Source organism: Camellia sinensis, chromosome 15 (genome assembly GCF_055761805.1).
Source record: "Camellia sinensis isolate YWXY chromosome 15, ASM5576180v1, whole genome shotgun sequence".
Taxonomy (NCBI): domain Eukaryota; kingdom Viridiplantae; phylum Streptophyta; class Magnoliopsida; order Ericales; family Theaceae; genus Camellia; species Camellia sinensis.
The window spans coordinates 26,478,409-26,501,010 of record NC_138975.1 but is presented as its reverse complement, the minus strand read 5'-3'; the positions used below and the strand labels follow the sequence as shown (position 1 = coordinate 26,501,010).

The window sequence follows — 22,602 nt, the reverse complement described above, 5'->3', positions numbered from 1 at the left end:
TCCAATCCACACGATTGGAGAGAACTTACCAAAATACACCCAAAGGCTAAAAGCTTAAGGCTCCCTGGAAATTAGAATAATGTTTCTTTCCTTATTTATAAGCCTAATGGTGTGTTTGGTTGGGAGATTTGGGGAGGGATTTGGAAAGGGAAAGGGAAAAGATGTGTGCAACTATGTGAAATATAGGCATGATTTATTCACATTTCACCTACCTTTTCCATTTTCCTTTCCAAATCCCTCTCCAAATCCCCCAACCAAACACAACATAAGAGTGTTGGCCTTGCTTGGCAAAGGTTTTTTTTGTTTTTTTGTTTTTAAAAAAAAAACAAAAAACATTTTTAGACTAAAATTTAAGACAAAATAGACTAAAATAACAAATAAAATATATTATCACATTAAATCCATAATTATTTTATTTCTTTTCTCACAACATCACATTTAACTATTAAAAAAACCTAACTACTTTCTCAAGCATAAATATTTTAGCCTACTAAAACAACAAAAAATTAAAATAACCTACTCAAATAGCTAATTTCTCAAATACGGCCAAAGCAATAAATTTTTAAAACCCAAAGGCTAAAAGCCTAGGGCTCATTGGAAATTAGAATAAGTTTCTTTCCTCATTTATAAAACTGAGTGTGTTAAAGTAATATATTTTTATAATTGAAGAGACAAAATATACAAATTCATAGAAGGAGAGAAAATAATATTTATTAATAATTGAAGAGATTTTGGTATGTGAAATGGACTATGGGGGTAAAAGCAACATTAAAATGAACTAACCCTGCTAAATGCATGCATTTCAAATATGACAAATATACACAAATGTGTGTTATTTCCACTCTCTCTTGGGTGGTAAATAACACCAACTGTTCAAACAAGCTTAAACAAAATGATTAGACTGTTCGATTTAAAAAAAGAAAAAGAAAAAGAACTACATGTGAGAAACCCCAGAGAATTATCCAGGGTTAGGTAAGCCAGCAAACTATCACATCAAAAATACCCAAAAGAAGAGAATGGAGATTGGCCTCTTTCTTTTGAGGTGAATAAAAGATAAAAGCAAAGGAGGAAAAAAAAAAAGAGGAAAAAAAAAAAAAAGAACAACTCTATTTGTAAGTTAAACAAGAGTTTCATTGGTTTTGCACATCTGATTCTGTCAACAGTCTGCTGATGAAAGGTGACATAGCTGCCAGCAATGCCTTGGGGCACTCTTCTTGTGGAAGATGGCCACACCCAGATATTGCAACCAGTTTCTGCATGGCAATAAATCATATCACAAAATTAAAAATAAATCAAACAGTTCAATGTCAATTTTCTGGAATCAACAGAGCTCCCCCCTCCCCTAGAGAACATTTTCCTATATTTGGTTTTGACCTTAAAACTAATGTGCCACTGGTTGTATACTGATGGTGTTGGTGGTAAGGTGATGGAGATAGTGGTAGAGGTGATTGTGGTGGAGGTGGAGGTGGAGGTGGAGGTGCAGGTGGTGGTGGAGGTGATACGCGGGTTGTGGTGGAAAGGGCGGTGGTAGAGGTGGTGGTGGAGATGATTGTGATGAGGTGATGGTGGTAGCATGGTGCCAACGGTAGCACTTTAATTTGGAAAGCGTTTTTCACCTTCTAAAAGTGAAAACATTTTCCTACCAACTATGCTTGTTTCTGTTGATTTTTTATCTTTCATCATACCAAATGAAAAAAAAAAACAAAAAATATTTTTTGGAATATGTTTTCTGACAAAAACAAACGGAATGTAAATATATTCGAGTCCTCCCGATGCTTGAAAATTCAGTTTGGAATTTAAGTGGCATGCCCATGAAATGATCAGGCCATTTTACAGAATATCATAGGCAGGAACCATGCTTTTCCCCAAATTTGCTGTATGATAGGAATTGCAAGTAGTCCATTAACACAAAACCGACCACACAACAAACCACATAAAATATAGGTGGAGCAATTTAAGAGAAGCTGTATCTTTTATGATGGGCCCTACCATGTGATATGTATGGCCAAGGTTGTTTCATGTGGTTGGTTCTGTGTCCGTAGTCTTGTTAAAGGAGTTACGGTGGGTTTTCCATATTTACCTTGTCCCTAAGAACTTCCAAGGGACCGAGTGCAATGACAAGAAGATTATTATCAATCTCAACCAATATACCATTCCCAAAACTCCCAAAATTTCATAAATATAGAATTAGACGGTGACCGAGAGGTACTTACAGAATTTACAAGCTTTGAAGCCATAACTTGAGCAGATTTTAGAGGTACAAGAACATCTTCAGCACCGGCAATAACCAAAACTGGCAAGTCCTTGATTGCTTGCAGCAATGACGTTGCATTTTGTCGTGAGAGGACGGACTCAAATGACAGTTTTCCTATCTCATGGAGAGCTTCATCCCAACCTTCTACACACAATGGGGCCTGGTTCCATAACATACCAGCAAACAAATGAAATGGTCAACATATTGATTACAGCTTTCAACACTGTATGTCATCAGGCTTCAACCCCAAACTAAATAGAATCACACCAAGATCGAATTTGAAGAAAATAATAGTCAACAGTAACATTCTTCCAATTGATAAAAATATAACCATTTTTAACTTGTGTGGAACTTTTATCTCATTTATAATGTCAGTGCATTTTCAGAACCATATAAACCAATAGCAATGCTTACCATAAAGGCAAAAAAACTATGCATTCTGAAACGTACAGATTTCAGTTTATAGCATATCACTGTCCTTCCATTACTTGTGAATTGCAACTACATTGCAAATCCATTTCCATTATTTGCTCTCATTTCCTATATATATTTTATCTACTACTTCTCAGACAACCAAACAAAACTATGCATAAACATAGTCATTAGCATAATCATTTAAAAAGCCCAGGTTACATGATTAGCCTAGGGGTTAGTGGGACTGGCTTAAAATGTTTACTCTGTACGCAAGAACGGATTATTGATTTTGTCTCTTCCCCCACTAAGCTTTGAGCAATTATAATTCAGTCCCACTAAGGTGAGTTTACTAGATCACAACTCACAACATTCACTCAAATGAGAAAGTGACCTGTTCGCTTTCTTTTAGTGTCTTATTTCTATTTGTTTCCTTTACTGTTGCAGTAAATTTCACCTTTCCCAAATCATCCTTTCTATTATAAAGAACACTCAAAATCAAGATTATGGAACTCAGTAGACAAAAGGCAATCAGATTATGTTAGCCTTCATCAAATGAAACTCATTATTGATCGATTAATTGTTGAGATAAATTAAATTTATATGTAAATTTTAACTAAGGTGCAGTTGTTATGTACAAAAACTAACAATTCTCTTCCAATTTTCCACTTTTAAAGTGAGGATCTATGACATAAATTTGATGACTGTGCCTTCTATTGTTTTTTTTTTTTTTTTTCCTTGTTCTTTTTTGATGAAAAGAAATTGTACATATAATTTTGTTGGCAATTAGATGAATGAAAAAGATGGTTTGAATTATAAAATTGTTAGCAATTATTTGCAGGAACAGTTAACGGGCATTCTTGGGAAAAGAAAAAAAGCACGACAAAGCTGAAAATTGTTCTAAGTTGTGTGCTTTATATAATACAATATATATATATATATGTATATATATATGTACGGAGTTATGTTTTTCATTTGATTTAGATCTTGTTATTTTCATGTCATACAAAATGTTTGATTGATTTAAAATGTAAGCGAAATTTGGGAGACTAATTCAGTGCTGCTCTCTTATAGCTTGATCCCACATCCTCATCTACTTCACGGCTTAGGTTAGTGCTGTTTTCTTAGCTTGATCTCTGACAAGGTGAAATTGTGTCAGTAGTATTTTTGCACACTTCTTTGCTGTACTTTGAGAAATCAAAGGATAGAAAAGAAAGGAAACATCCTTACAAAATTTTACAATTACAAACAGGAAACACCTCACAATTTCTTCAGAGTTCCAGTACCCAAGTCACACACAGGGTGCAAGAATGAGCCAACAGTGTGTAAAGTTAAAGACATATATTTGATTAGTTCACTGACACTGTATTATGTTTATTTGTTTTTAGTGTCTAACAATGGTGTATATTAAATTCACAATTTTAACATGAGTTGAATAGGTGTAGGAAAAATCCTAGCTCCACACGTATCCGTAAGGAGCACCTAACATAATACTTGTATTGTATCTCCACTAAGTGGCCACAATTTTTGGATCTTAGGGAAAAATGATCTCATATGCAGTAATTCAACAACCTTTACGTACACTTCACCATGAATATATAAAGCAAATTGTATCTTCAAATAGGCTAAGTGGTTTAACAAATTGGTGACAAGACATGTGCCGAATTAAGCAAAATTGGTGCATAATTTTCATAATAAGTGGACATACCTTGTAGAGGCTTAAAACTTCAGTTGTTAGCTTGGTAGCATCATACCATGCACGCCGATTAACCACTTGAGTAATTTCTGTCCGCAGTAAAGGACGAACTAAGTGTTTCTTCCCAAGTGATGTATGCAAGAGTATTCTAGCAAAGCCAGGAACCACTTCCCTTGACAAGCTTACGCTAAGTAATACCACCCCCTTGATGTCAACCTAGATGATGAATGACAAAAACAGATAAATAAGAACAAGAACCTTCCAAATACCCAAGAGGTCGCATACACTTGCATAATATTATCTCATTTTGGCTCTGAAGCAGGCAACTACAATTAATTAGAACCTAAAGAACAGTTAAGCATCCTCAAACCCATTAAATAAGCCAGGGCTTGTCCAGTTAGTAAGGTCATATCATCTATCCGAAGATCACTCACAAACAAGGTTTGTTAATCAATTGATTTGATCACCACAAGTGGGAGCAAAGAAGAAGAGTCCTTTATCGAGGAAATGGTCATTTGTTGAGGAAATGGATGGAGAAAAGATAGCCCTTTTGTCATGAATATTATAAAGGGAACTGATTCCCAAGAAATTTGTGTTAAGTAAAGGACTAAAAATAAAAATAAAAAAGGGATTGCATTTCCCATAAGTGGACTACAGGTTCGAACCATGTCCCCACCTAATCACAAAATAAGATTAATATTCTTGTGATGCATAAATCTTAAAAAATCGTAGGAAATGATTTGAGGCAAAATAATGATTTCATTATTCAGTAATTCAAAGATGAGTAATTGCCACATAAAACCAAGTAGGTGGTACTCACATTGACAGAATTTGGTGAAGCATGGGCTCTTTGTGCAGCTTTTAAGGCAAGCAAGCCTCCATCATCGTGACCAACAAGTATAACTGAAGAAAAGCCCATCACCACACAGAAAGAAAGAAGCAGGTCCACCTAGAAACACCAACTACCAACTTATCAAAAATAAAATTAAGCCGCTAAAAAGAAATATTATGAGAGAAATGCATATAGGCAGATATGCCAGGAAGAAACCAGAGCGGGTACACATATGATGCACATGACCCTTATTCCTAAGATCTTTTTCAAATTCAATTACGATCCCACTAGGCCTCTCTACCTTAGCAGTTTACTCTTCTCCATTTTTTGCCAACTGGCAGATTCCACACCAAACATGATTTTTGCTGTCATCTCTTTTTTCTCATTCTTTAAAAATTTCCAAGCAGCAGTCTCCCATACGAAAACCTATTCATACCAACTCTAGCATTAACTTAGTAAAAAATGGATGTTTCAGAAATGCTCATAGAATTCAGAACTATCTACATAGGAGCAAGCAACAGCAGTTTTCACGTAAACAAAAAAATGTATTTAGTATCCCAACAAATAGGCAGAAAAAAAGAAGCACGAAATACTCTTACCAAGGTGATGTCTTGAACTTTAGCCCATCCATAGGAGGAAAAAGTATTTAAATCAATTAAAATTTAGAGGCAGTGGAGTTTTAGCAAGAAAAAATGTAAAAAGGGAGACATATTGCTCCCAATAATGTGCTTTAATGATTACTGAACAATAACAGATTATGTTTCATGGTATGTGTCATTATTAACATAAAATTTCTCTCATGTTTAGAAGTACTAAGATAAATTCTAATAGTGTACCACAATCTAGACTATATAGTGTACCACATTTCTGTTCTCATTCCATATACTAGAGTGATCCACCTAATTGATCTAGCTAACATTGCACTAAACATTCATTCAGTAGTGGACAATACCTGACTTTCAAGCTTGTATGGATTAGGCAATTGATTTTCCTCCCAATCTTTTTGGCGTGGTCTCAATGTCAATCCCCAACCAGGCCGGTCAAAAGCAGCAACTGTACAACCAACCTGCCGAGCCAAAGCACCCATCACATGCCTCCATGAGAAGACCCCGCCTCCAAACCCATGCACTAAAACAATGCCAATCTGGCCATTTCCTTCCAAATCTTGCTTCGCCGTTGGAGAACTCAATGTCAGCACTTCATTCATGTCACACGGATCATTTAGACTCAAAACAGGAATATCTTCAGAGAGTACAGGAGGAGTAGCAGAACCATCTAATAGTGGAGCATAAAGAGAAGAGGTGTGGAATTGATTGCTAAAGCTCCTGCGAAGATGATACTGGGTTTTTGATAGAACATTCAACGATGGCCTATCAAAAAAGGTTGTAGAGGATAAGGAATGACGAGGTGAACCGGACATGGTAAGCTTGTAGTGGAGGGTAAGCCCTTGGCAAGTAATGAATAAGCTGTCAACGTCAGCCAGGAATCTAACCGGGATCTCCCCTTCATCACGAGTTATCCCTCCAGGTTTTCGCCTCATTTCACTGTCACTTTTTGGTGTTTTACCTGTACCAGGAGTGGGAGATCGAGGAACCTTCTGGAAGCCAGAGAAAATAGTTTTGCAGGAAAGTGCCTGTCATTTTGTTATGGTGATTAGAACATACAGGATAGGATTACTCTTTCTTCAATTGAATCAAAATGCTAAACCAAAGTCATACTCATGTTTTGTTCAAAAACTCATCGAGATTTTTGTCCTTACTGTCTTCATTTATTTTAACAATGCTGTCATATCTTTTTTTTATTACTTTATGCTCTACCTGCCTGGAGTTTACAACTCCAAGGAACTCCATTTAAGTTATTGAAGTGGATCTCCTTATTTCCAGTCTAGATTGTTAGGCATCTAAACATTGTAAAAGCTATTGAAAGCTATAGAAGAAACTTTAAAATGCAGATAAAAAAAATTATTTCTCTGATGCAAACTCAGTCACAAAACTTAAAAGTTACGTTCAGGCAAACATACTGATGCAATTGACAACAGCAAACTAAATGCTTGGAATAATTGAATCCTGTGCTATTTTGTAGACCAATTGCCTTTGCTCTGTAAAAATAATAGACCGACAAACAAGCGAATTCCAAAAATTTTTTATGAACATGTGTAATTGGGGATATGTGCATATAAATAAAATAATATACGTTAATTAGAAAACATATTTTTTAAAAGAAAATTCTGCAATCTTACGGCTTCTGGATCAACTCGGTGAAATAGGAGTTTCCTCCGTGCTCTGCAGCTTGTTCTATAAGCAGCCACAGTATGGCCGAGGGCAAAGACAACAGACGAGAGAAACAGGACAGGCATTCCCCATGACTTCTTCAAATGTAGCTTCTGCCTCGAAAGCGAAGATGAAGCTTCAGCCTCAATTTGAGAGTTGACAGTGAAAACACAAGCCTTAACTGAAAGAAGTAGAATTGAACTGAAAGAACACAGCATCACTGTTCCAAGATACGGGCCATGCGAGAGGGCAGGCCCATCACACATTGAATAAACACCTGTCATCATGAAAAAGGCATAAGCATGATGCACAAAAATAATAGGCGACGAAACATGCTGTTGTTTTTAACCCTTATTCATTTATTTGCAAATTTGAAGGATTATCATGCGAAGAATGTCCAGGAAATATCATTTCAGTGCAAATTTTAAAAAAAATATATATATATTATATTAGTGAAAAACTTTACAACATTAAAAAATAACTCCATAACTTTTTCCATCAATCTGAATTTTTTTTTTTCTTTTTTGAACTTAACACTGAAATTATTCCCCTATTTTTTGTTTTGCTAACAAACAAATTTCTCAATTCTTTAATTTATTAGGACCAAAAACAACAAAAGCCGTCTCTGAACAGAGGCCACAGCAACAATTCAACTCCGTTAAGTTATTTAATTTTTGTTACCTAAGAGCATCTCAAACGGTTAACCAAATGTTTCACCAAATTTGAGTAAAAAAATGGTCATTTCCTCAATTTGACACTGAATGCTCCAACCGTTCACCTTTATCAAATCTCCTTCAGGACAACCGGATGGTTGACTTGCAGGTCGACCGGTTAGGAGTTTTTTTTTTTTTTTATTTTACCTTTTTGAACTGTTTGAACCTACCTCCGTGGGTCAACCGGTTGGTCGACCGGTGGATCGACCGGTTGGTCGACTGGTAAAGCGAAATTTTGTTTTTTTTTTTTGTTTTTTTTGTTTTTTTTACCTTCTTGAACTGTTTGAACCTACCTTCGCAGGCCAATTTTTCATGCACTGGTCGACTGGTTGGTCAACCGGGTGGTCGACCAGGTGGTCATCCAGGTGGTCGACCACCATGTGTAAAATTCCGAACCTTTTCTGCTCCAACGGTCACACACAGTGTTTTGATGAAATATGTATTTTGTCCTCGATTTGATGAATCATTTGCTGAAATCTCAATTTGATATCGATTTGATGCAACCGTTGGAGCACCAAACAGTAACTTTTTCACCAGATTTTAAATTTGGTGTCAACTTTGATGAACTGTTGGAGATGGTCTAAGCAGCCCATAAGATTAAAATAAAAACTTTTTTCTTTTTCCTTTCATGAGACTGTCTAGCAACAATATCAAACAAATTAAACATTTCAGAGAAATTTCATGACCATACACGCTCACATACTTGATCTTCCCATAACTCAATAAAGGCATACAGATATACAAACACTAATTTAAAAAATAAAACTCTAAATTTTGATAAACACTCAACATATTCCACTGCTGCCTTTGAGTTTGAAAGTACAGTGAAAAAATTTCTCTGCAACCCAAAAAAGTAAAACGTGGGTGTGTTGAGATTGAGTTTTCTGGATTAAGTTTTTTAAAAATTAAATTTTTTGATTTTCGTGTTTTTTTATTTTTAGTAAATATTTTTAAAATTTTAATTTTTTTTTACTTTTTTAGATGCACCTTATTTAGATATATCTAAAAAATTTGTGAAAAAATATTTTAAAAAATTAATAAATACATAAAAATACAAAAAATATATTGAATTTTTATATTTTAAAATAAAAAATAAAATAAAAAAATTGAATGAGTATAATTGCTTAAAATATTTAAAAAATTCAGTAAAAACGAAAAAAAATAGGTAGAACTTTCTGATTTTTTTTTTTTTTTTGAAAAATGAAAACCAGCAAGCTGTAAATTTAATTAATTTATTTATTTATTTTTTAGGGTAATGAAAAATCAAGGAATTCTAGCAAACATACAGGTGATGATGAGAGATCTGATGACCGAAACAAGAGGAATATCCGTCAAAGAGCTCTTGAATGAGTATCTATGCAAATGGTCTTTGAAGCTATAACATCTAACACAAGTGAAGCTCGAAATCAAAAAACAAGGCACCAATATGTCCACTATAGAAACCAATAAAGGAGCCGAGAGAACCAAAAGCGAAGCCACCATTGCCACCATGAAATATATCGTCCGCACACATCTCCGAAGCTTCTCCAACCCTCCCTTCCCTGCCGCCATGATTCAAACCCTTCAATTTCTCTCTCCGCAGCAATTCAATTGAAAGTTTTTCAGGTTCCGGAGATCTGATATCGAATGCGGAACCAAACCCTAGCCGATGCCGCGAGATACGGCGGCGTATCGGCCATGTTCCGGCGTTTCACGGCGGTTCTGGCCCAACTATTTCTTACACATCGACGAAGACGCCATGGCTAGGGTTTCAAGGTGTACAGAGTTAAGAGTAAGAGATTGAAGAGAGAGAGAGAGAGAGAGAGAGGGAGGTCGGGGTGGTTTCTTTTGTTGTTGTTCTGCGTATTCACATTTTTAAAAGTGTACTCTTCGTTTTCATCGTTAAAATCCAAACTGCATTTGTCAGAAGGAAAAGCACGATTAATTACTAGTACAAAATTTAGGTTAATAATTAATTTGACACCGCTTTGTTTGCCTGGCAGCTTTTTTTTAATACGGCGGTGTTATATAAATGGAAAATGTCTCGTAATTTAAATTTTGTGATTCAAAAGTGACTTAAATGGTCAAAACGACATCGTTTTGACTATTTTTATGTTGTTCTATACTCAAAACGACGTCGTTTTGGTCATTTGAGCCACTTTTGAGCCACAAAATTTGAGTTACGTAGCATTGTCGTATATAAATTAAGAATAATGTTTAAAGGCCCGAAATTAGGGGTTCGAATTTTGCTCAAAACTAAAAATGACGTCGTTTTGGGTTTTGATTTTTTTTTTCTTCCTTTTCTTCTTTTTCTTTCTTCTTCTTCGTTGAGTTGAACAGAGGCGAGAGAGAGAACACAGAGGCGAGAGCGAGAACGCAGGTCGTCGTCGGCATCGCAGCCCCTCGGCGTCCCAGCTCGTCGGCCGATCTCGCAGCTCGTCGCTCGTCGGCATCGCAGCCCCGCCTTCACTTCTGCCTCCGCCCGCCGTCGCCTCCGCATCCACCTCCACCTCCACCTCCACCTCCACCTCCGCCCGATTTTGTTGGCCCCTCCAATTGAGTTCTTCTTCTCATTCTTCTCCTTCTCCCCCTCTTTCTTCTTCCCCTTAATTTCGAGTCAAATTCGAGCTCCTATATTGGGGCTCTATAGCATTACTAATAAATTAATTAATGTGCCAATTAATATTATGAATAATGTTATATATATAAATTAGAATAATATTAGAAATTTAAAAAATTCTATCAAAATAATGGTCCCGTTTGGTAGAGTTGTGAGAAAGTGATTATAATTTATACCTTAACAGTTTATAACTTATAAGAACATAAGCTGATTTTTGACTTATAAATTAAATTTCTCCTCCCCTACTCAAAGAATAAGTTAATTTTTGACTTACAAAAAACTTTAAGCTGTATTGTTAAATTGAACCAAACACATCAAAATAGCTTAAATTAAGCTAAAAGCTGAAATAAACTGAAAATAAGCCATACCAACTAGTGTTATGATATTATTATTGACCACATTTATTATACAAGTTACAAATACTCAAAGCCATACAAATGATACCACATCATCTGTTAATACACTAGTGTGTACATCCATTAGTGAGAAATACTATGTATCCCAAACATTCTATCAAATCTCCCAAATGAGGTAGGACACACAAATCGTGTGTGGGTCTCACACCTATGTGAGAGGCTTAGTAAAATATTTAGAGTGCCTAACATAATTCCTAATTAGTACATATAGCATTATTCTTATATAAATTATAAATACCCAAATTTATTATATAAATTATAAATAGCTAAAACCTCTAAAATGATATCACATAATCTATTAATACACTAATTTATATATATAGCATTGTTTTTTTAATATAAGCCTAATAGTAAAAAATTACTTTTTAATTTTTAATATATTTTAAATCATGTTATTATCTCTCTATATTTTCACACCAAATCAGATTAAATCAAATCAAACTTTTAAATACAATCATCTCTATATTTTTATATTTTTTTATAAAAAAAACCAAAAAATTAATTTTTGAATCAACTTTCGAAAACAACCCATATTTTGTCTTCACTTTGTCTTGAGCTCCCACCGAGCGCTATACATACATTTTATTTATTTATTTATTTTATTTTAAGGAAAAAAAAAAGGATTTGATTATTCTAATAAAATAAATTTTTAATTATAAATTTTTAATTTATTTTCAATTTAAATAATCTATTTATTTCTATTATTGAAAACCAATGAAAAAAAGTAAGATGTACATAAAGGCCTATTTTGACAATTAAGAAGAAAAAAAAAAGTCAGCTTATTGACTTATTAGCTTATTTAAATCACATTGTCTCTCTATTTTTTTACATTTTTTTTCACAAAAATCAAAAAAGTCAAAAATTTTACTTAAATAGACTTTTTTCCTACTTTCCAAAATAGACCAAAATATTTAAAATATTATTTTTATTAGATTTAATAACTAAAATACTATATTTTTTTTGTTGATTTTATCTAACGAAAATAGCTTGATGGTTTAGATTGAATATAAATTAAAATATTAGTGGTTAAATTTATAAAATTAAAAATTTAATTTGTTATGAAATTCGTTTTTTGTAATTTTCTCAAAAATCTTCATAGCAAAAAAAAAAAACTAAAAAAAATTTAATTTCAAAATAAATTTTTTATTAAAATTATATTAAACTAACCATGTGAAATAATAATATCAAAAACAATTTTTATGAAATTTTATTATTTAATGTTTTTCTTTTTTCTTTTTATAAAAGGGAGTTATTTCAATTTTTTTTTTTCTCTTCTTCAATCTAAGAAGATCAGATAAGACGAGAGAGATTGAACGATCACTTAAGATATAAATAGGTTCGTTGCGAGTCAGATAATAGAGATTTAGATGGATTTAACTCAACAATGTAAGATATCATAATACGAGAATCTAGACGTATTTTTTTGGAGATAAGTTTAAGCTATAGGATAATTTTAATCTTATTAATAACATAATTACATAATAACAATCATTAGTAAGTTAGATCCTCAAACTTATACCTTCCTGAGTAATGCTAGAGACTCTAAATATTCTACCAAAAGTTTTATCAATTGTCCCACATGGGTGTGGGATTGGTAAAATTTTTGATAGAATTTTTGAGGCCTCTAACATTTTTATTTTTGAAATGAAAGAAATTAATCAGTTCATCCTAGTCATCACCAGTACAACACCCCCTCTCCCACTTTCTTAAATGCAATTTCTTCAATTTGAAGGGAAAAAGAAAAAAGAAAAAAAAAAAGAAAGTAACTAATGAGAAATGAACCAAATACTTCAAGTAATTTAACTTTTATGATGGAGCGCCGTTACTTTAAATAAAAATGCTATACCTATTGTATTATATTTATCATTTTACTTATCAATATAATATTGATATAATGGATCATGCGATTAATATATGTCTCCATTACAATATTGATAATTAAATTAATACATCAAATAATAGTAAAAATAAATGGTTTAACATTACTTTACTTTAAAATGGTTTGGCTCCTTTGTGGTTTCCATTAAAGTCCCTGGTTCTATCGTTTGATGTGTCTAACAATTTTCAATTGATTGGGTTTTAATCATTATGTCCAAAACTAATGATCATATCATTTGATTGTTCAAAACAAATCCTACATAAGGCATGAAGATGTTCTTCTTTGAAGGGATACAACAGTTTAGTTTAGTGGGTTTACTTTGAATCAATTTTAATAATTTAAATTGTTCATATATTATAGAGTCGGTAGTAATATGAAAAATTAATTTGATCACATATTAATATTTATATGATCAAATAATTTCATTAAAAAAAACTGTATTTTATCATGAAAATCATATTTATTGTCTATATTTCTTAAGAAAAATGTGACAAAATCAAGTAATTATTCATGTCCGATAAATTTAATTTTTTAAATGAATAATTTTATCAATACGTCCTACAATATAAACAATTCAAATAAAAATATTGTAGTAAATAACTTAATAAACGCAAGTGATTGAAAATCACATATTTAATGATTTGTATAAATCAAAATATTAAGTCACTAATTTTATATGAAATAAATCTATAATATATTTTAACAGGGGTTCCAAGAACACTGTTAGTATTTGTTATGTATTTTTTAGATGGGATGATAAAAATTTGGCTACAAATAAATGAATGGAAATACTAACCACTACTTATTGGGTTGTAGTTAGTGCTAGGTATCTTTTGAAATTAACTAAAAAAATAATTTATTAGATAAAAATAAGCTTATAAAAAAAATTTAATCTTAAAAACATTAATTTATTTGGCACATGTATAATTATTTTGACTTTTTATATAATATTTTAAAAGGTTTGACTTCTCTCAAGTTGTCCATTTGAATTTGGTAGATTCATTTTGGAACTGATTTCGGTAATTTAAATCTTTCACTTTTTAAGACTTATTGAAAAAAATATTCACGTAAAAAATTAAAATGATTGGATATCGATAGCTATATGTTTGAATCATATTTATTTTTAAAAAATGAATGACAAATATAATTTCAAGAATAACAATTAATTTTTTGTAATACAAATTTGATTCAAACATATAGCTATCGATCTTCGATCATCTTAATTTTTTACATTAATATTATGCTTAATGAGTCTTAGCCTCCGTTTGGGAAGTGGATTGGCTTTTTAGTTTTTGACTATTTTAGCCTGGGGCTAAAAAGCCTGGTTTAGGAGGGGCTTTTTGACTTTTTTGACTTTTTTTGTGAAAGATGAATGTAATGATTATGAGTTAGATTTGATATTTTATTTTTTGTAGTTAAAATAGCCTATTTTGTTTTTTGTGACTATTTTAGCCCCTAACCCACCAAAACCAACTTCCCAAACTATGCCTTAAAGTAATTTTTTAACAATGAGTGAATTTACAAAATGAAATAAAACTGTTTAGTAAAATTAATCTTTTAGCTAATGAATTAACTTTTTAGCAACAATCAAATAAAACTTAGGGCAATTCATTTTCTAAACCTTAAAAGTATAGAAAATGTTGGCAATTGGTTAAAAAGGTCAAAAAAAAGTTCATATAAAAAAATTAAAGATTATTTCCAAAAAAATTTACTCTTTTTTTTGTAAAAAATTAAAAAAAAATCATTTATAAATACTTTTTATACTTTCACCTCATATTTGAACCCAAAAAAAAAAGTTTCTTTCCAAATCAATGCTAAAACTTATAAATAAAATTCAGAAACTGTTTTTAGATTTGTTACTTTTTGTGTTTTTTTTTTAAAAATAAGAAAATCATATTTTAATCATTTATTTTTAAAAAATAAACCAAATTAAATGAATATTATTACATTATTTAATATTTAAGGAACATATCAATCCATTGAAGGGTCGTTGGCAGAATCTAGAAAAAGGAATTCAAATGTAGCGCCGCCCGAGAACGTGACCGTTGAGAGGAGGAGATTGCGGTCGGGACCAGAAATCAGAATAAAAAGAATAATTATTTACACCTAGATGCCTCAATTATTAATAAATATTATTTTATTTTTTTTATTTTTTAATTTATAGGTATATTTTACTAATTTCTTTTACTATTGTTGGCTTTTTGGCTTTTCGAAGGGTGTTTTTGTGAATGTGAGCGTGCCAGCAAGGATCAATCAGTCCTTACAGAAATTGTGATTGCCAATCAATTATCAGACGATTGTGTTTTAGTTCTTTTCAGCCTCAATGAAGAGGACTTTTACTGGTGGCTTGATTTAGGAGAAGTTAATAGAAAATAACAGTAATATGAAGAACAATTGAAGTATTTCATAAAAATAAACACTTACAATGGTCCGAACTCAGCCTCAGAGAGGTTTACAACAGCAATCTACTTTAATCTACTTGAAGCTACTCCTATGAATCGAAGTGCAGTGCTGGTATTTAAAGTGCAGGTATTTAAAGAACAGGTATTTAAAGACTGGAAATGTAAATGACTGGAAAAGAAAATATATGAAGTAAATGACTGGTTTGTATGATCTGAGTCCGTCCTTTTTCCTGGGGGCTGCTCTGCTATTTATACTCGTCAGTGATGACCTTCGAACTGCACTTCGATCCGTCGAACTGCTCCTCCATGATCGCTGATCATGCTTCCTTAAAAGTAGCTCCATTACGCCATTACTGGCAGTTGAGCTTCCCTCTTGTACTGGATTTGAATATGAGTAACCGTTGAAGACACGTCATCTTGCATCCCGTTATTTGATCTAGTGTTACTCAGATCATGTGAGGACCAATATTTATTGCCACGTGTACGATCAGGATTAAAGGCTTGAATAATCTTCCTTTATTACCCTTACTATGCCACGTGTCGAACTGTAACTGGCTTTTACAAAATATGTAGCCAACATTACCCCCCGCACTAATATACCCAATACTTGGTGATATTAGTGGATTACAGTTTTCCCGCGCTTCCAGAACGTGTATGGAGTCCATATTCTGGAAACACAACCGTCATCCATTTGGAGATCATCTGCATTAACTCGTCGAACATCCCAATACCTTAGTATTCGAACAGGCTATGGCTGCATCAACTTCCCTTTCTATTGATCAAGCATATGAAGAGCCTTTGAGTGATGTTGTTCCCCCTCGAAAGAACCTCCACGCATTCATTAGCCACCTTTACCCGCCCTTCTATATTCAGGTAATGGAGGCTTTTGCAGATTATAAACCTTCGGACTATGAACACATTGCCTTTAATCCCTTGGTTTACAAACTTACAGATACAAAGAGTTCTTCCCCTAAGCTCCCTTTGTATTCTGACCGAACTGCCCTCGAGCCTTTGCTTCGACAAGTTGCAAATATGGATCTAGGAAACTCTTCTTCACAGACCTCTGCATGGGATGAAACTATGACCTCTTCATCCTCTGGAGCTTCTGGCTGGACAAGCTGGTCCACTCCTGAGACTTATGATCTAAGGGAGCGAATCAATCACCATTTTGTTGAGTTTACTGACCCCTTGGAGTTTCCCTCCTACGCTCGAAGCTCAGTGGTCTACCCTTACGTGCCCATTGACCTTCGACGTAGCTTGGAGGAGAATCTGCTTGTGGCTTGGTATACTTCTTCCATGCCTACGAAGATAATGCACCCTGCCCAGCGTCCAGAAGAAGCACAAGGGTACACCCCTTTTTTTTTAGCCAAAAAGGCGAAGATTTGTTCTTCTGATTGGCTTGACTACATTAATGCCTTTGTTCCATCTGCTCCCGTGCCATCTCCCATAATAGAAGCATCCACTCCTTCTTCTGCATCTGCATCCTCTGAGATAGAAACACCTGCTCCTTCCCCTTCGTCTTCTGAAGCAGAACCATCTTCTCCTTCTCCTTCTCCCATCCTCTCCTGGACAGAGAAACTAAGACTTGCCCTTCCCATGGACAAAGTCTTTCCACCTTACCAACCTCCGTCACCCCCTTCTCCAGCCGAGCGAAAGCAAGCTCAACTTTTGCTCGCGGCTTTCTCCCATCTGCCCTTCAATGTTCTTGAGGATGACATTCCTCTTAAGAACTTTCAATGGGCTTGTGATATCTTGACTAGAGGTCATGTTCTCAACCCTATTGCCCAGGAAGAACTTCATTTGTTTTTGGACCAACTCCCAGTGCTCCTCTACTGGCATCGAAATTCTAAGATCACCATCCAGAATCTGGATCAACTCTTATCTCTCCGAATTCACGCCCAATATGAAGCAGAGACTTTTATCGAAGAGTTCGATGACTTCAGGAATAAAGATTCTGCGTAATGGGATGATTTGGTTATAGATGAATTGGAACAAAAATCAAGGGAAGAGGCCTTCGAAGCAAAGGCTGAAGAACTCTATTATGAAGTGAGAGCTCATCAGCTTATGCAATCAACTTTAGAAGAGATAGAAGAAATAATAAAGAAAGAACAGAAATTTATTGACCATTGCTGGACAAAATTTCATGACCTTGTTATTTATTCTATTCCTTATTTTTATGAGCTTAAATTTGTACCCAGATAGAGTTACTTAATGTAATCATCTTGGCTTTAATATGAACAAAGTCTTTCTGTACTCAACACTGTTTGACTCTATTTCCTTTCATCTCTAAAAGCTAACTCATAACTTCGATTTGAACAATCTCATCCTTCGAATCAACTGTTTAATGAAGAACTAAAAGAACCAATCATGTCTTTGTCCAATTCATGGAGTAAAATTGACAATTCTGGCAGATATTATTTTAGTACTTCGATTTCAATGACTTTACTTTTTCAACACTAACTGTAACCAATAGATGGTCATGGTTGATATAGCCAATCAATTTTAAACTGATCTCTTTTGGCTTCGAAGGGCAAACTATGGCAATTCCTTCTTGCTCATGTAGAAACCAATAATTGGTCTTGGATGTTTCGAACAGTGCCCCTTTTCCTTAAAGAGTCCTAGGGCTTGCTTCGAATGTTGTCACTTTGACTGATAACCTTCGAACAGGTCTTTGGATTTTTGAAGTAGACCAATACTTTGAGTATTCAAGCATTTTTAAGCATGCAGTATGCTTCGAAGTCGGCTTCTGCATTTCGAAGCCGTTGTTGTTTGAAATTTTAGCGCCAAAATTTGGCTTCGAAGCTGGCATCAATGTGCTTTTCCCTCCAGAAATTATCGATGTTGAAAAAGATTCCTTGTTTTCGCACGTTTTAGTACTTAACGACTTACGAGATATATTCCCGCACACAAAAGTTATTTAAAACCTTTTCACTCTGTGCCCCGGAATTGCTTACGCATTCAAACCCCCTCTAGATTTCCATTTCTCTCTACTCCCTTCTATATTTTCCGAAAACTCATTATCAATGGCTTCTTCCTCATCAAAAGTTCCGACCATAGAGCGCGTAAGCTCATCTGTGGCTTTGAAACGGCTTATTGATGCTGAATGTGAGAAATACAAGGGTGATGAGAAAAGTGCTATCGATGGGCGTATCTTTATCCCTCGTCGCCATGTGCAGCGAGAGTACGTGCTTGGACCCATTTTCAAGGAGATCCCTTCCGAGCTTCCCGCCCTATATCCTCGCTTGGAGAATCAATGTCTTCTGTATGAGGGTGGTCTCGACTGGAAAGGTTGGAAAGTCAATCGTCCTCACCGATGCTGGCCCACGATGAGACCAGAGTGGCAAGAATGGTACGACCGGGTTGTCCCTGCTAGGACATTGGACCTTCAAGAACTCTGCCTTCTTGATGCTCTTCGACTATCTAGGGTAACTATCTCAGAGGACCCTTTTTCTAATCCCCGCTGCTTTATGTTTTTGGAACCCTATTTTCAATTTCTTTCAGTTTAAGTGTGGGATGATGGCTCCCACTGTTCTTGATATTTGCCATCTATTAGGAGTATCCCCCATTGGTACCCCCATCACACCAAATTTTCTTGACTTAGTAGTCCCTTTCTCCCTCCCCTCTCTTAATTTATCTTACAGTGATTTTGTTAGAGCCGAGAACAAAAGAATGGGTCCAGTAACTGATAGGGAATTCTTTTCCTTTTTATTATATTGGCTTTGCAAATTTCTTTTCTGCACCTCCTCCCAAAGAATCATGCCTGAATTTGCTCCTCTTGCCAAAGCCTTGGTTTTGCAGAAAAGAGTAGCCTTAGCCCCATACATTCTGGGTCATGTATATAGAGTTTGTTCCCTCTTTTGTGAGAAACCCCTAGATGCCAATCAAGGGGGACCATTTTGGATTCTTCAGCTTTGGCTCTTTGCCTATTTTACTGAACTACAATCCAAATGCCTTAAATTCTCTGGGCTACACTCTCTCACTCATGGCATAAAACTAGCCAATGCTTCACTTTATCCAGCTACTTTTGCCTTTTATTTCTCCTTCTTTCATCAACTACCAGCTGCTCTTCCTGATCATCGTTTCCGTCCCTTCGAAGCTAGCATAGGTCCAACCTGGTTGAATCACTTCCTCAGTGACAGGCTCTGTGCTTTGCCTATTCATAAAGATATGTGGGCTTCCCTACTGATCCCTAGGGAACTGTTTATTGGGACCACCAACCCCAGAGCCTATAAATGCATAGCTGAGCCTTATTGTCCTGCTCAATTTGCTAGACAATTTGGCCTCACACAAGGAGTTCCAATACCTCTTTGCAGCAACACCAATCTGAGTCTTACTAAGAGGGATTTGAAGGTTCGAAAATCAAGATTAGAAGAGGCAACCTTCAAGTTTATGGATGATTTGGCCAGTTTTGAGTTCACCCCTTTCTCCCCTCATGGTACTGAATTGAAGAGATATCAAAATTGGTGGGTGAGCAACATGGAGGTTTATTTGGCCATCTCCTCTCAAAACCTATTGGAGGTGCTGGATGTGCCCAAGCCCAAAGAAGCTGAGACTGTCATTTCTTCCACTATTCCAATTACAGTACCTGCTACAACTCAGTTTACTTCTGCTGCTTCAATTCCTCCCAGAGTCACCCGAAGTATGTACCCCTTTTTCCTTTTCTTTAACCTCTCCACATAATGCTTGCTATCTTATCTCTAATCCTTCTTTTATGAAGGTGGTCAACAACAAAAGAAGAAGAAGAGACTCCTTGAGCTAGAAAGGGAAAAAACTGAGCTTCCAGAGATAGAGGAAGAAGAAAACGATCAAGAACAGGAGTCTCCCTTGAAAAGAAGCAAAAGAGAACCTCAATTGGCTCAAGAGGGGATAGCCGCTAGGAAGGTAGAGGAGGAGCTCATTTTTGAAGAGTCTGGACCCCAACCTAAAAAGGTCGAGAAGACAATGGAGGAGCGAATGATACCAACTCAAAGGAAAAGGAGAAGAAAAATTACCGTTTCTCCTTCCGATTTTACTGAAGATTCTGATTCCGAGACAATTGCTCAAGTAATAGAAAAGATGAGGAAGGTTACTGCTTTAGCTACCAGCTCGTTTGAAGACCCCATCCATGAGGCTGTAGAACAAGAATATCCCAAAGCCATAGTTGTCTTTGAAAGAGCTGAGGAGAGGCAACAGCAACAATTCCTTGGAACAAGTAAGTTTCTTCATGCCTTTATTCTTTTCTTGTCGAATCTTCAAGACTAAGACTTGACATTACTTCACATTTTCTTCTTTTTACAGCAACGACCACTGCATTCATCTTCCCAACGGAACCTTCCCCAATTTCAGTTGAAGTTGATCAGATGCAACGCGTGAAAACCATTCAAATCACGCTCCCACTTCCTAAGCCTATATTCAATACATCTTTTCCGAGTCCAAGTATCCCTGCATCTCTTTTCCTTGGCTTAGAGCCATACCTCCCTTTCTTGACTCTTGATCTGCCTCAGTTTGCTTCTTCGATCCTCGCTCTTCCTCCTACTGCTACTTCATCTCGCATGGCAGTTGATTCTCCTTCAGAGGGTGCTGATAATTCTTCAACTCATGGCTCATCACCAATGCCTACTTCTAGCCCTTCCTCACTTGATTTGCTGGTGGCCAAGACCATAGAGGCTGCCAAAGATGCTCCATATGTTTCTCCCATCCCTATGCAGCCCTTTGCGTCTTCCACCACAACACTCTCTATGCCCTTCATGTCAAGGGATGAGGTAGACATTTTTGAAGGAAGACTAGCTAGTCTCTTTGACATACCTTCTACCTCTCCCACCTCTACTGCTGAAGCTGAGCCATTAGCCTTGGCTGACTCCCTTTTGGAAATCTTCGAGAGTTCTCCTTCCTCCAGCAACAAGTCTTTTGTACCTTCAGTAGATTTGGACACATGCTTGCAACTGTTGACTTCCTTTTCAAGGATCCCCTTCGAGGCTCTACAAAGGCCTATCATCAGGAATGGGTTCCTTCAATGCTGTAACATTGCTGAGCAGTCTGCCATGAGTGTTTCAAGTCATCTATCTCAGGCTGCAGCTACTATTGATTTTTATCTCAACATTTGCCATGCTGCTAAGGCTGCGGATGATAAGCTGGCTAAGGACCAGAGTTTTGTTTCTCAAGTGCATACTGAAGTATCAACTCTGAAAGAACAACACTCTTCTGCCTCCCACTTTCGAGTCCAACTTCTGGAGAAGAAAGCTCAGCTCGAAGAGGAGTTAGCCGCGGTAAACCAAGCCTTGGTTCGAACTGATAAGAAACTGCACATCACCAATCAAGGGCTGGCTAATCGAAAAGAAGACATGGCTGCGGCTATTCAATTATTTCCTTCTCTTAGCAATAGGAAAGCTATTGTACAAAAACAACTAAAGCATTGTAATGATTTTTGGGCCAATTTGTGGCACGATGTACTTAATTCTTTATGAAAGCACAATATTTTGAATATTACTTGAACAAGCTTGTGTTTTTGCATATGGTGTTTCACTCTATCCCTTGTGTTTCCCAAATGGTTGGAAAATAAGGTTTTAAATATCTGCCATTAATCTTTTTGGGATGTACATAACCATTCAAATTTCTTAAATGGTATGCTCCAAAAGGCAGAACCCTATGAATTTGATATGGTCCTTCCCAATTAGGTGACCATTTGCCAAACTTATGGCTTTTAATCCCAATTGGGAGTATTGTCTTCCATACCAAATCACCTTCATCAAAGCCAATGTGTTTGACTTTCTTATTATAATTCTTGGCTGCTTTCTTCTTTCGGAAAAGAATGCTATTTAATGCCAAAATTCTGGTTTCATCTACGCCTTCTAATTCTAAGCACATACTTTGATGGTATTGTTCAGGATTCAATTGATCTTGACATCTTACTCTCAAAGATTTAACATTAATCTCTACTGGTAAGACTGCATCATGTCCATACACCAAAGCATAGGGAGTGACTCCTGTGCTTGACCTCGGTGAGGTCCTATATGCCCACAGAACATCCAATAATAGGTTATGCCAATCCCTGGGATTGTCATCCACAACCTTTTGTATTCCTTTTTTCAAAGACTTATTGGATGACTCAGCTTGACCATTAGCTTGTGCATAATAGGGTGTGGAATTAACAA

At 35.4% G+C, this 22,602-nt stretch overlaps 1 protein-coding gene across 1 annotated transcript; it reads right to left on the bottom strand.

The window, feature by feature from the left end:
• Positions 1 to 768: 768 nt before the first annotated feature.
• Positions 769 to 10,160, bottom strand: LOC114310494 (uncharacterized). Its single transcript, XM_028256508.2, has 7 exons — positions 9,463 to 10,160; positions 7,433 to 7,740; positions 6,146 to 6,826; positions 5,182 to 5,310; positions 4,374 to 4,577; positions 2,214 to 2,414; positions 769 to 1,253 (listed from the first exon to the last, which is right to left on the bottom strand). The coding sequence occupies exons 1-7, from the start codon at positions 9,725 to 9,727 to the stop codon at positions 1,131 to 1,133; spliced, it is 1,911 nt and encodes a 636-aa protein (XP_028112309.2). The 5' UTR covers positions 9,728 to 10,160; the 3' UTR covers positions 769 to 1,130.
• Between the last annotated feature and the right edge of the window lie 12,442 nt (positions 10,161 to 22,602).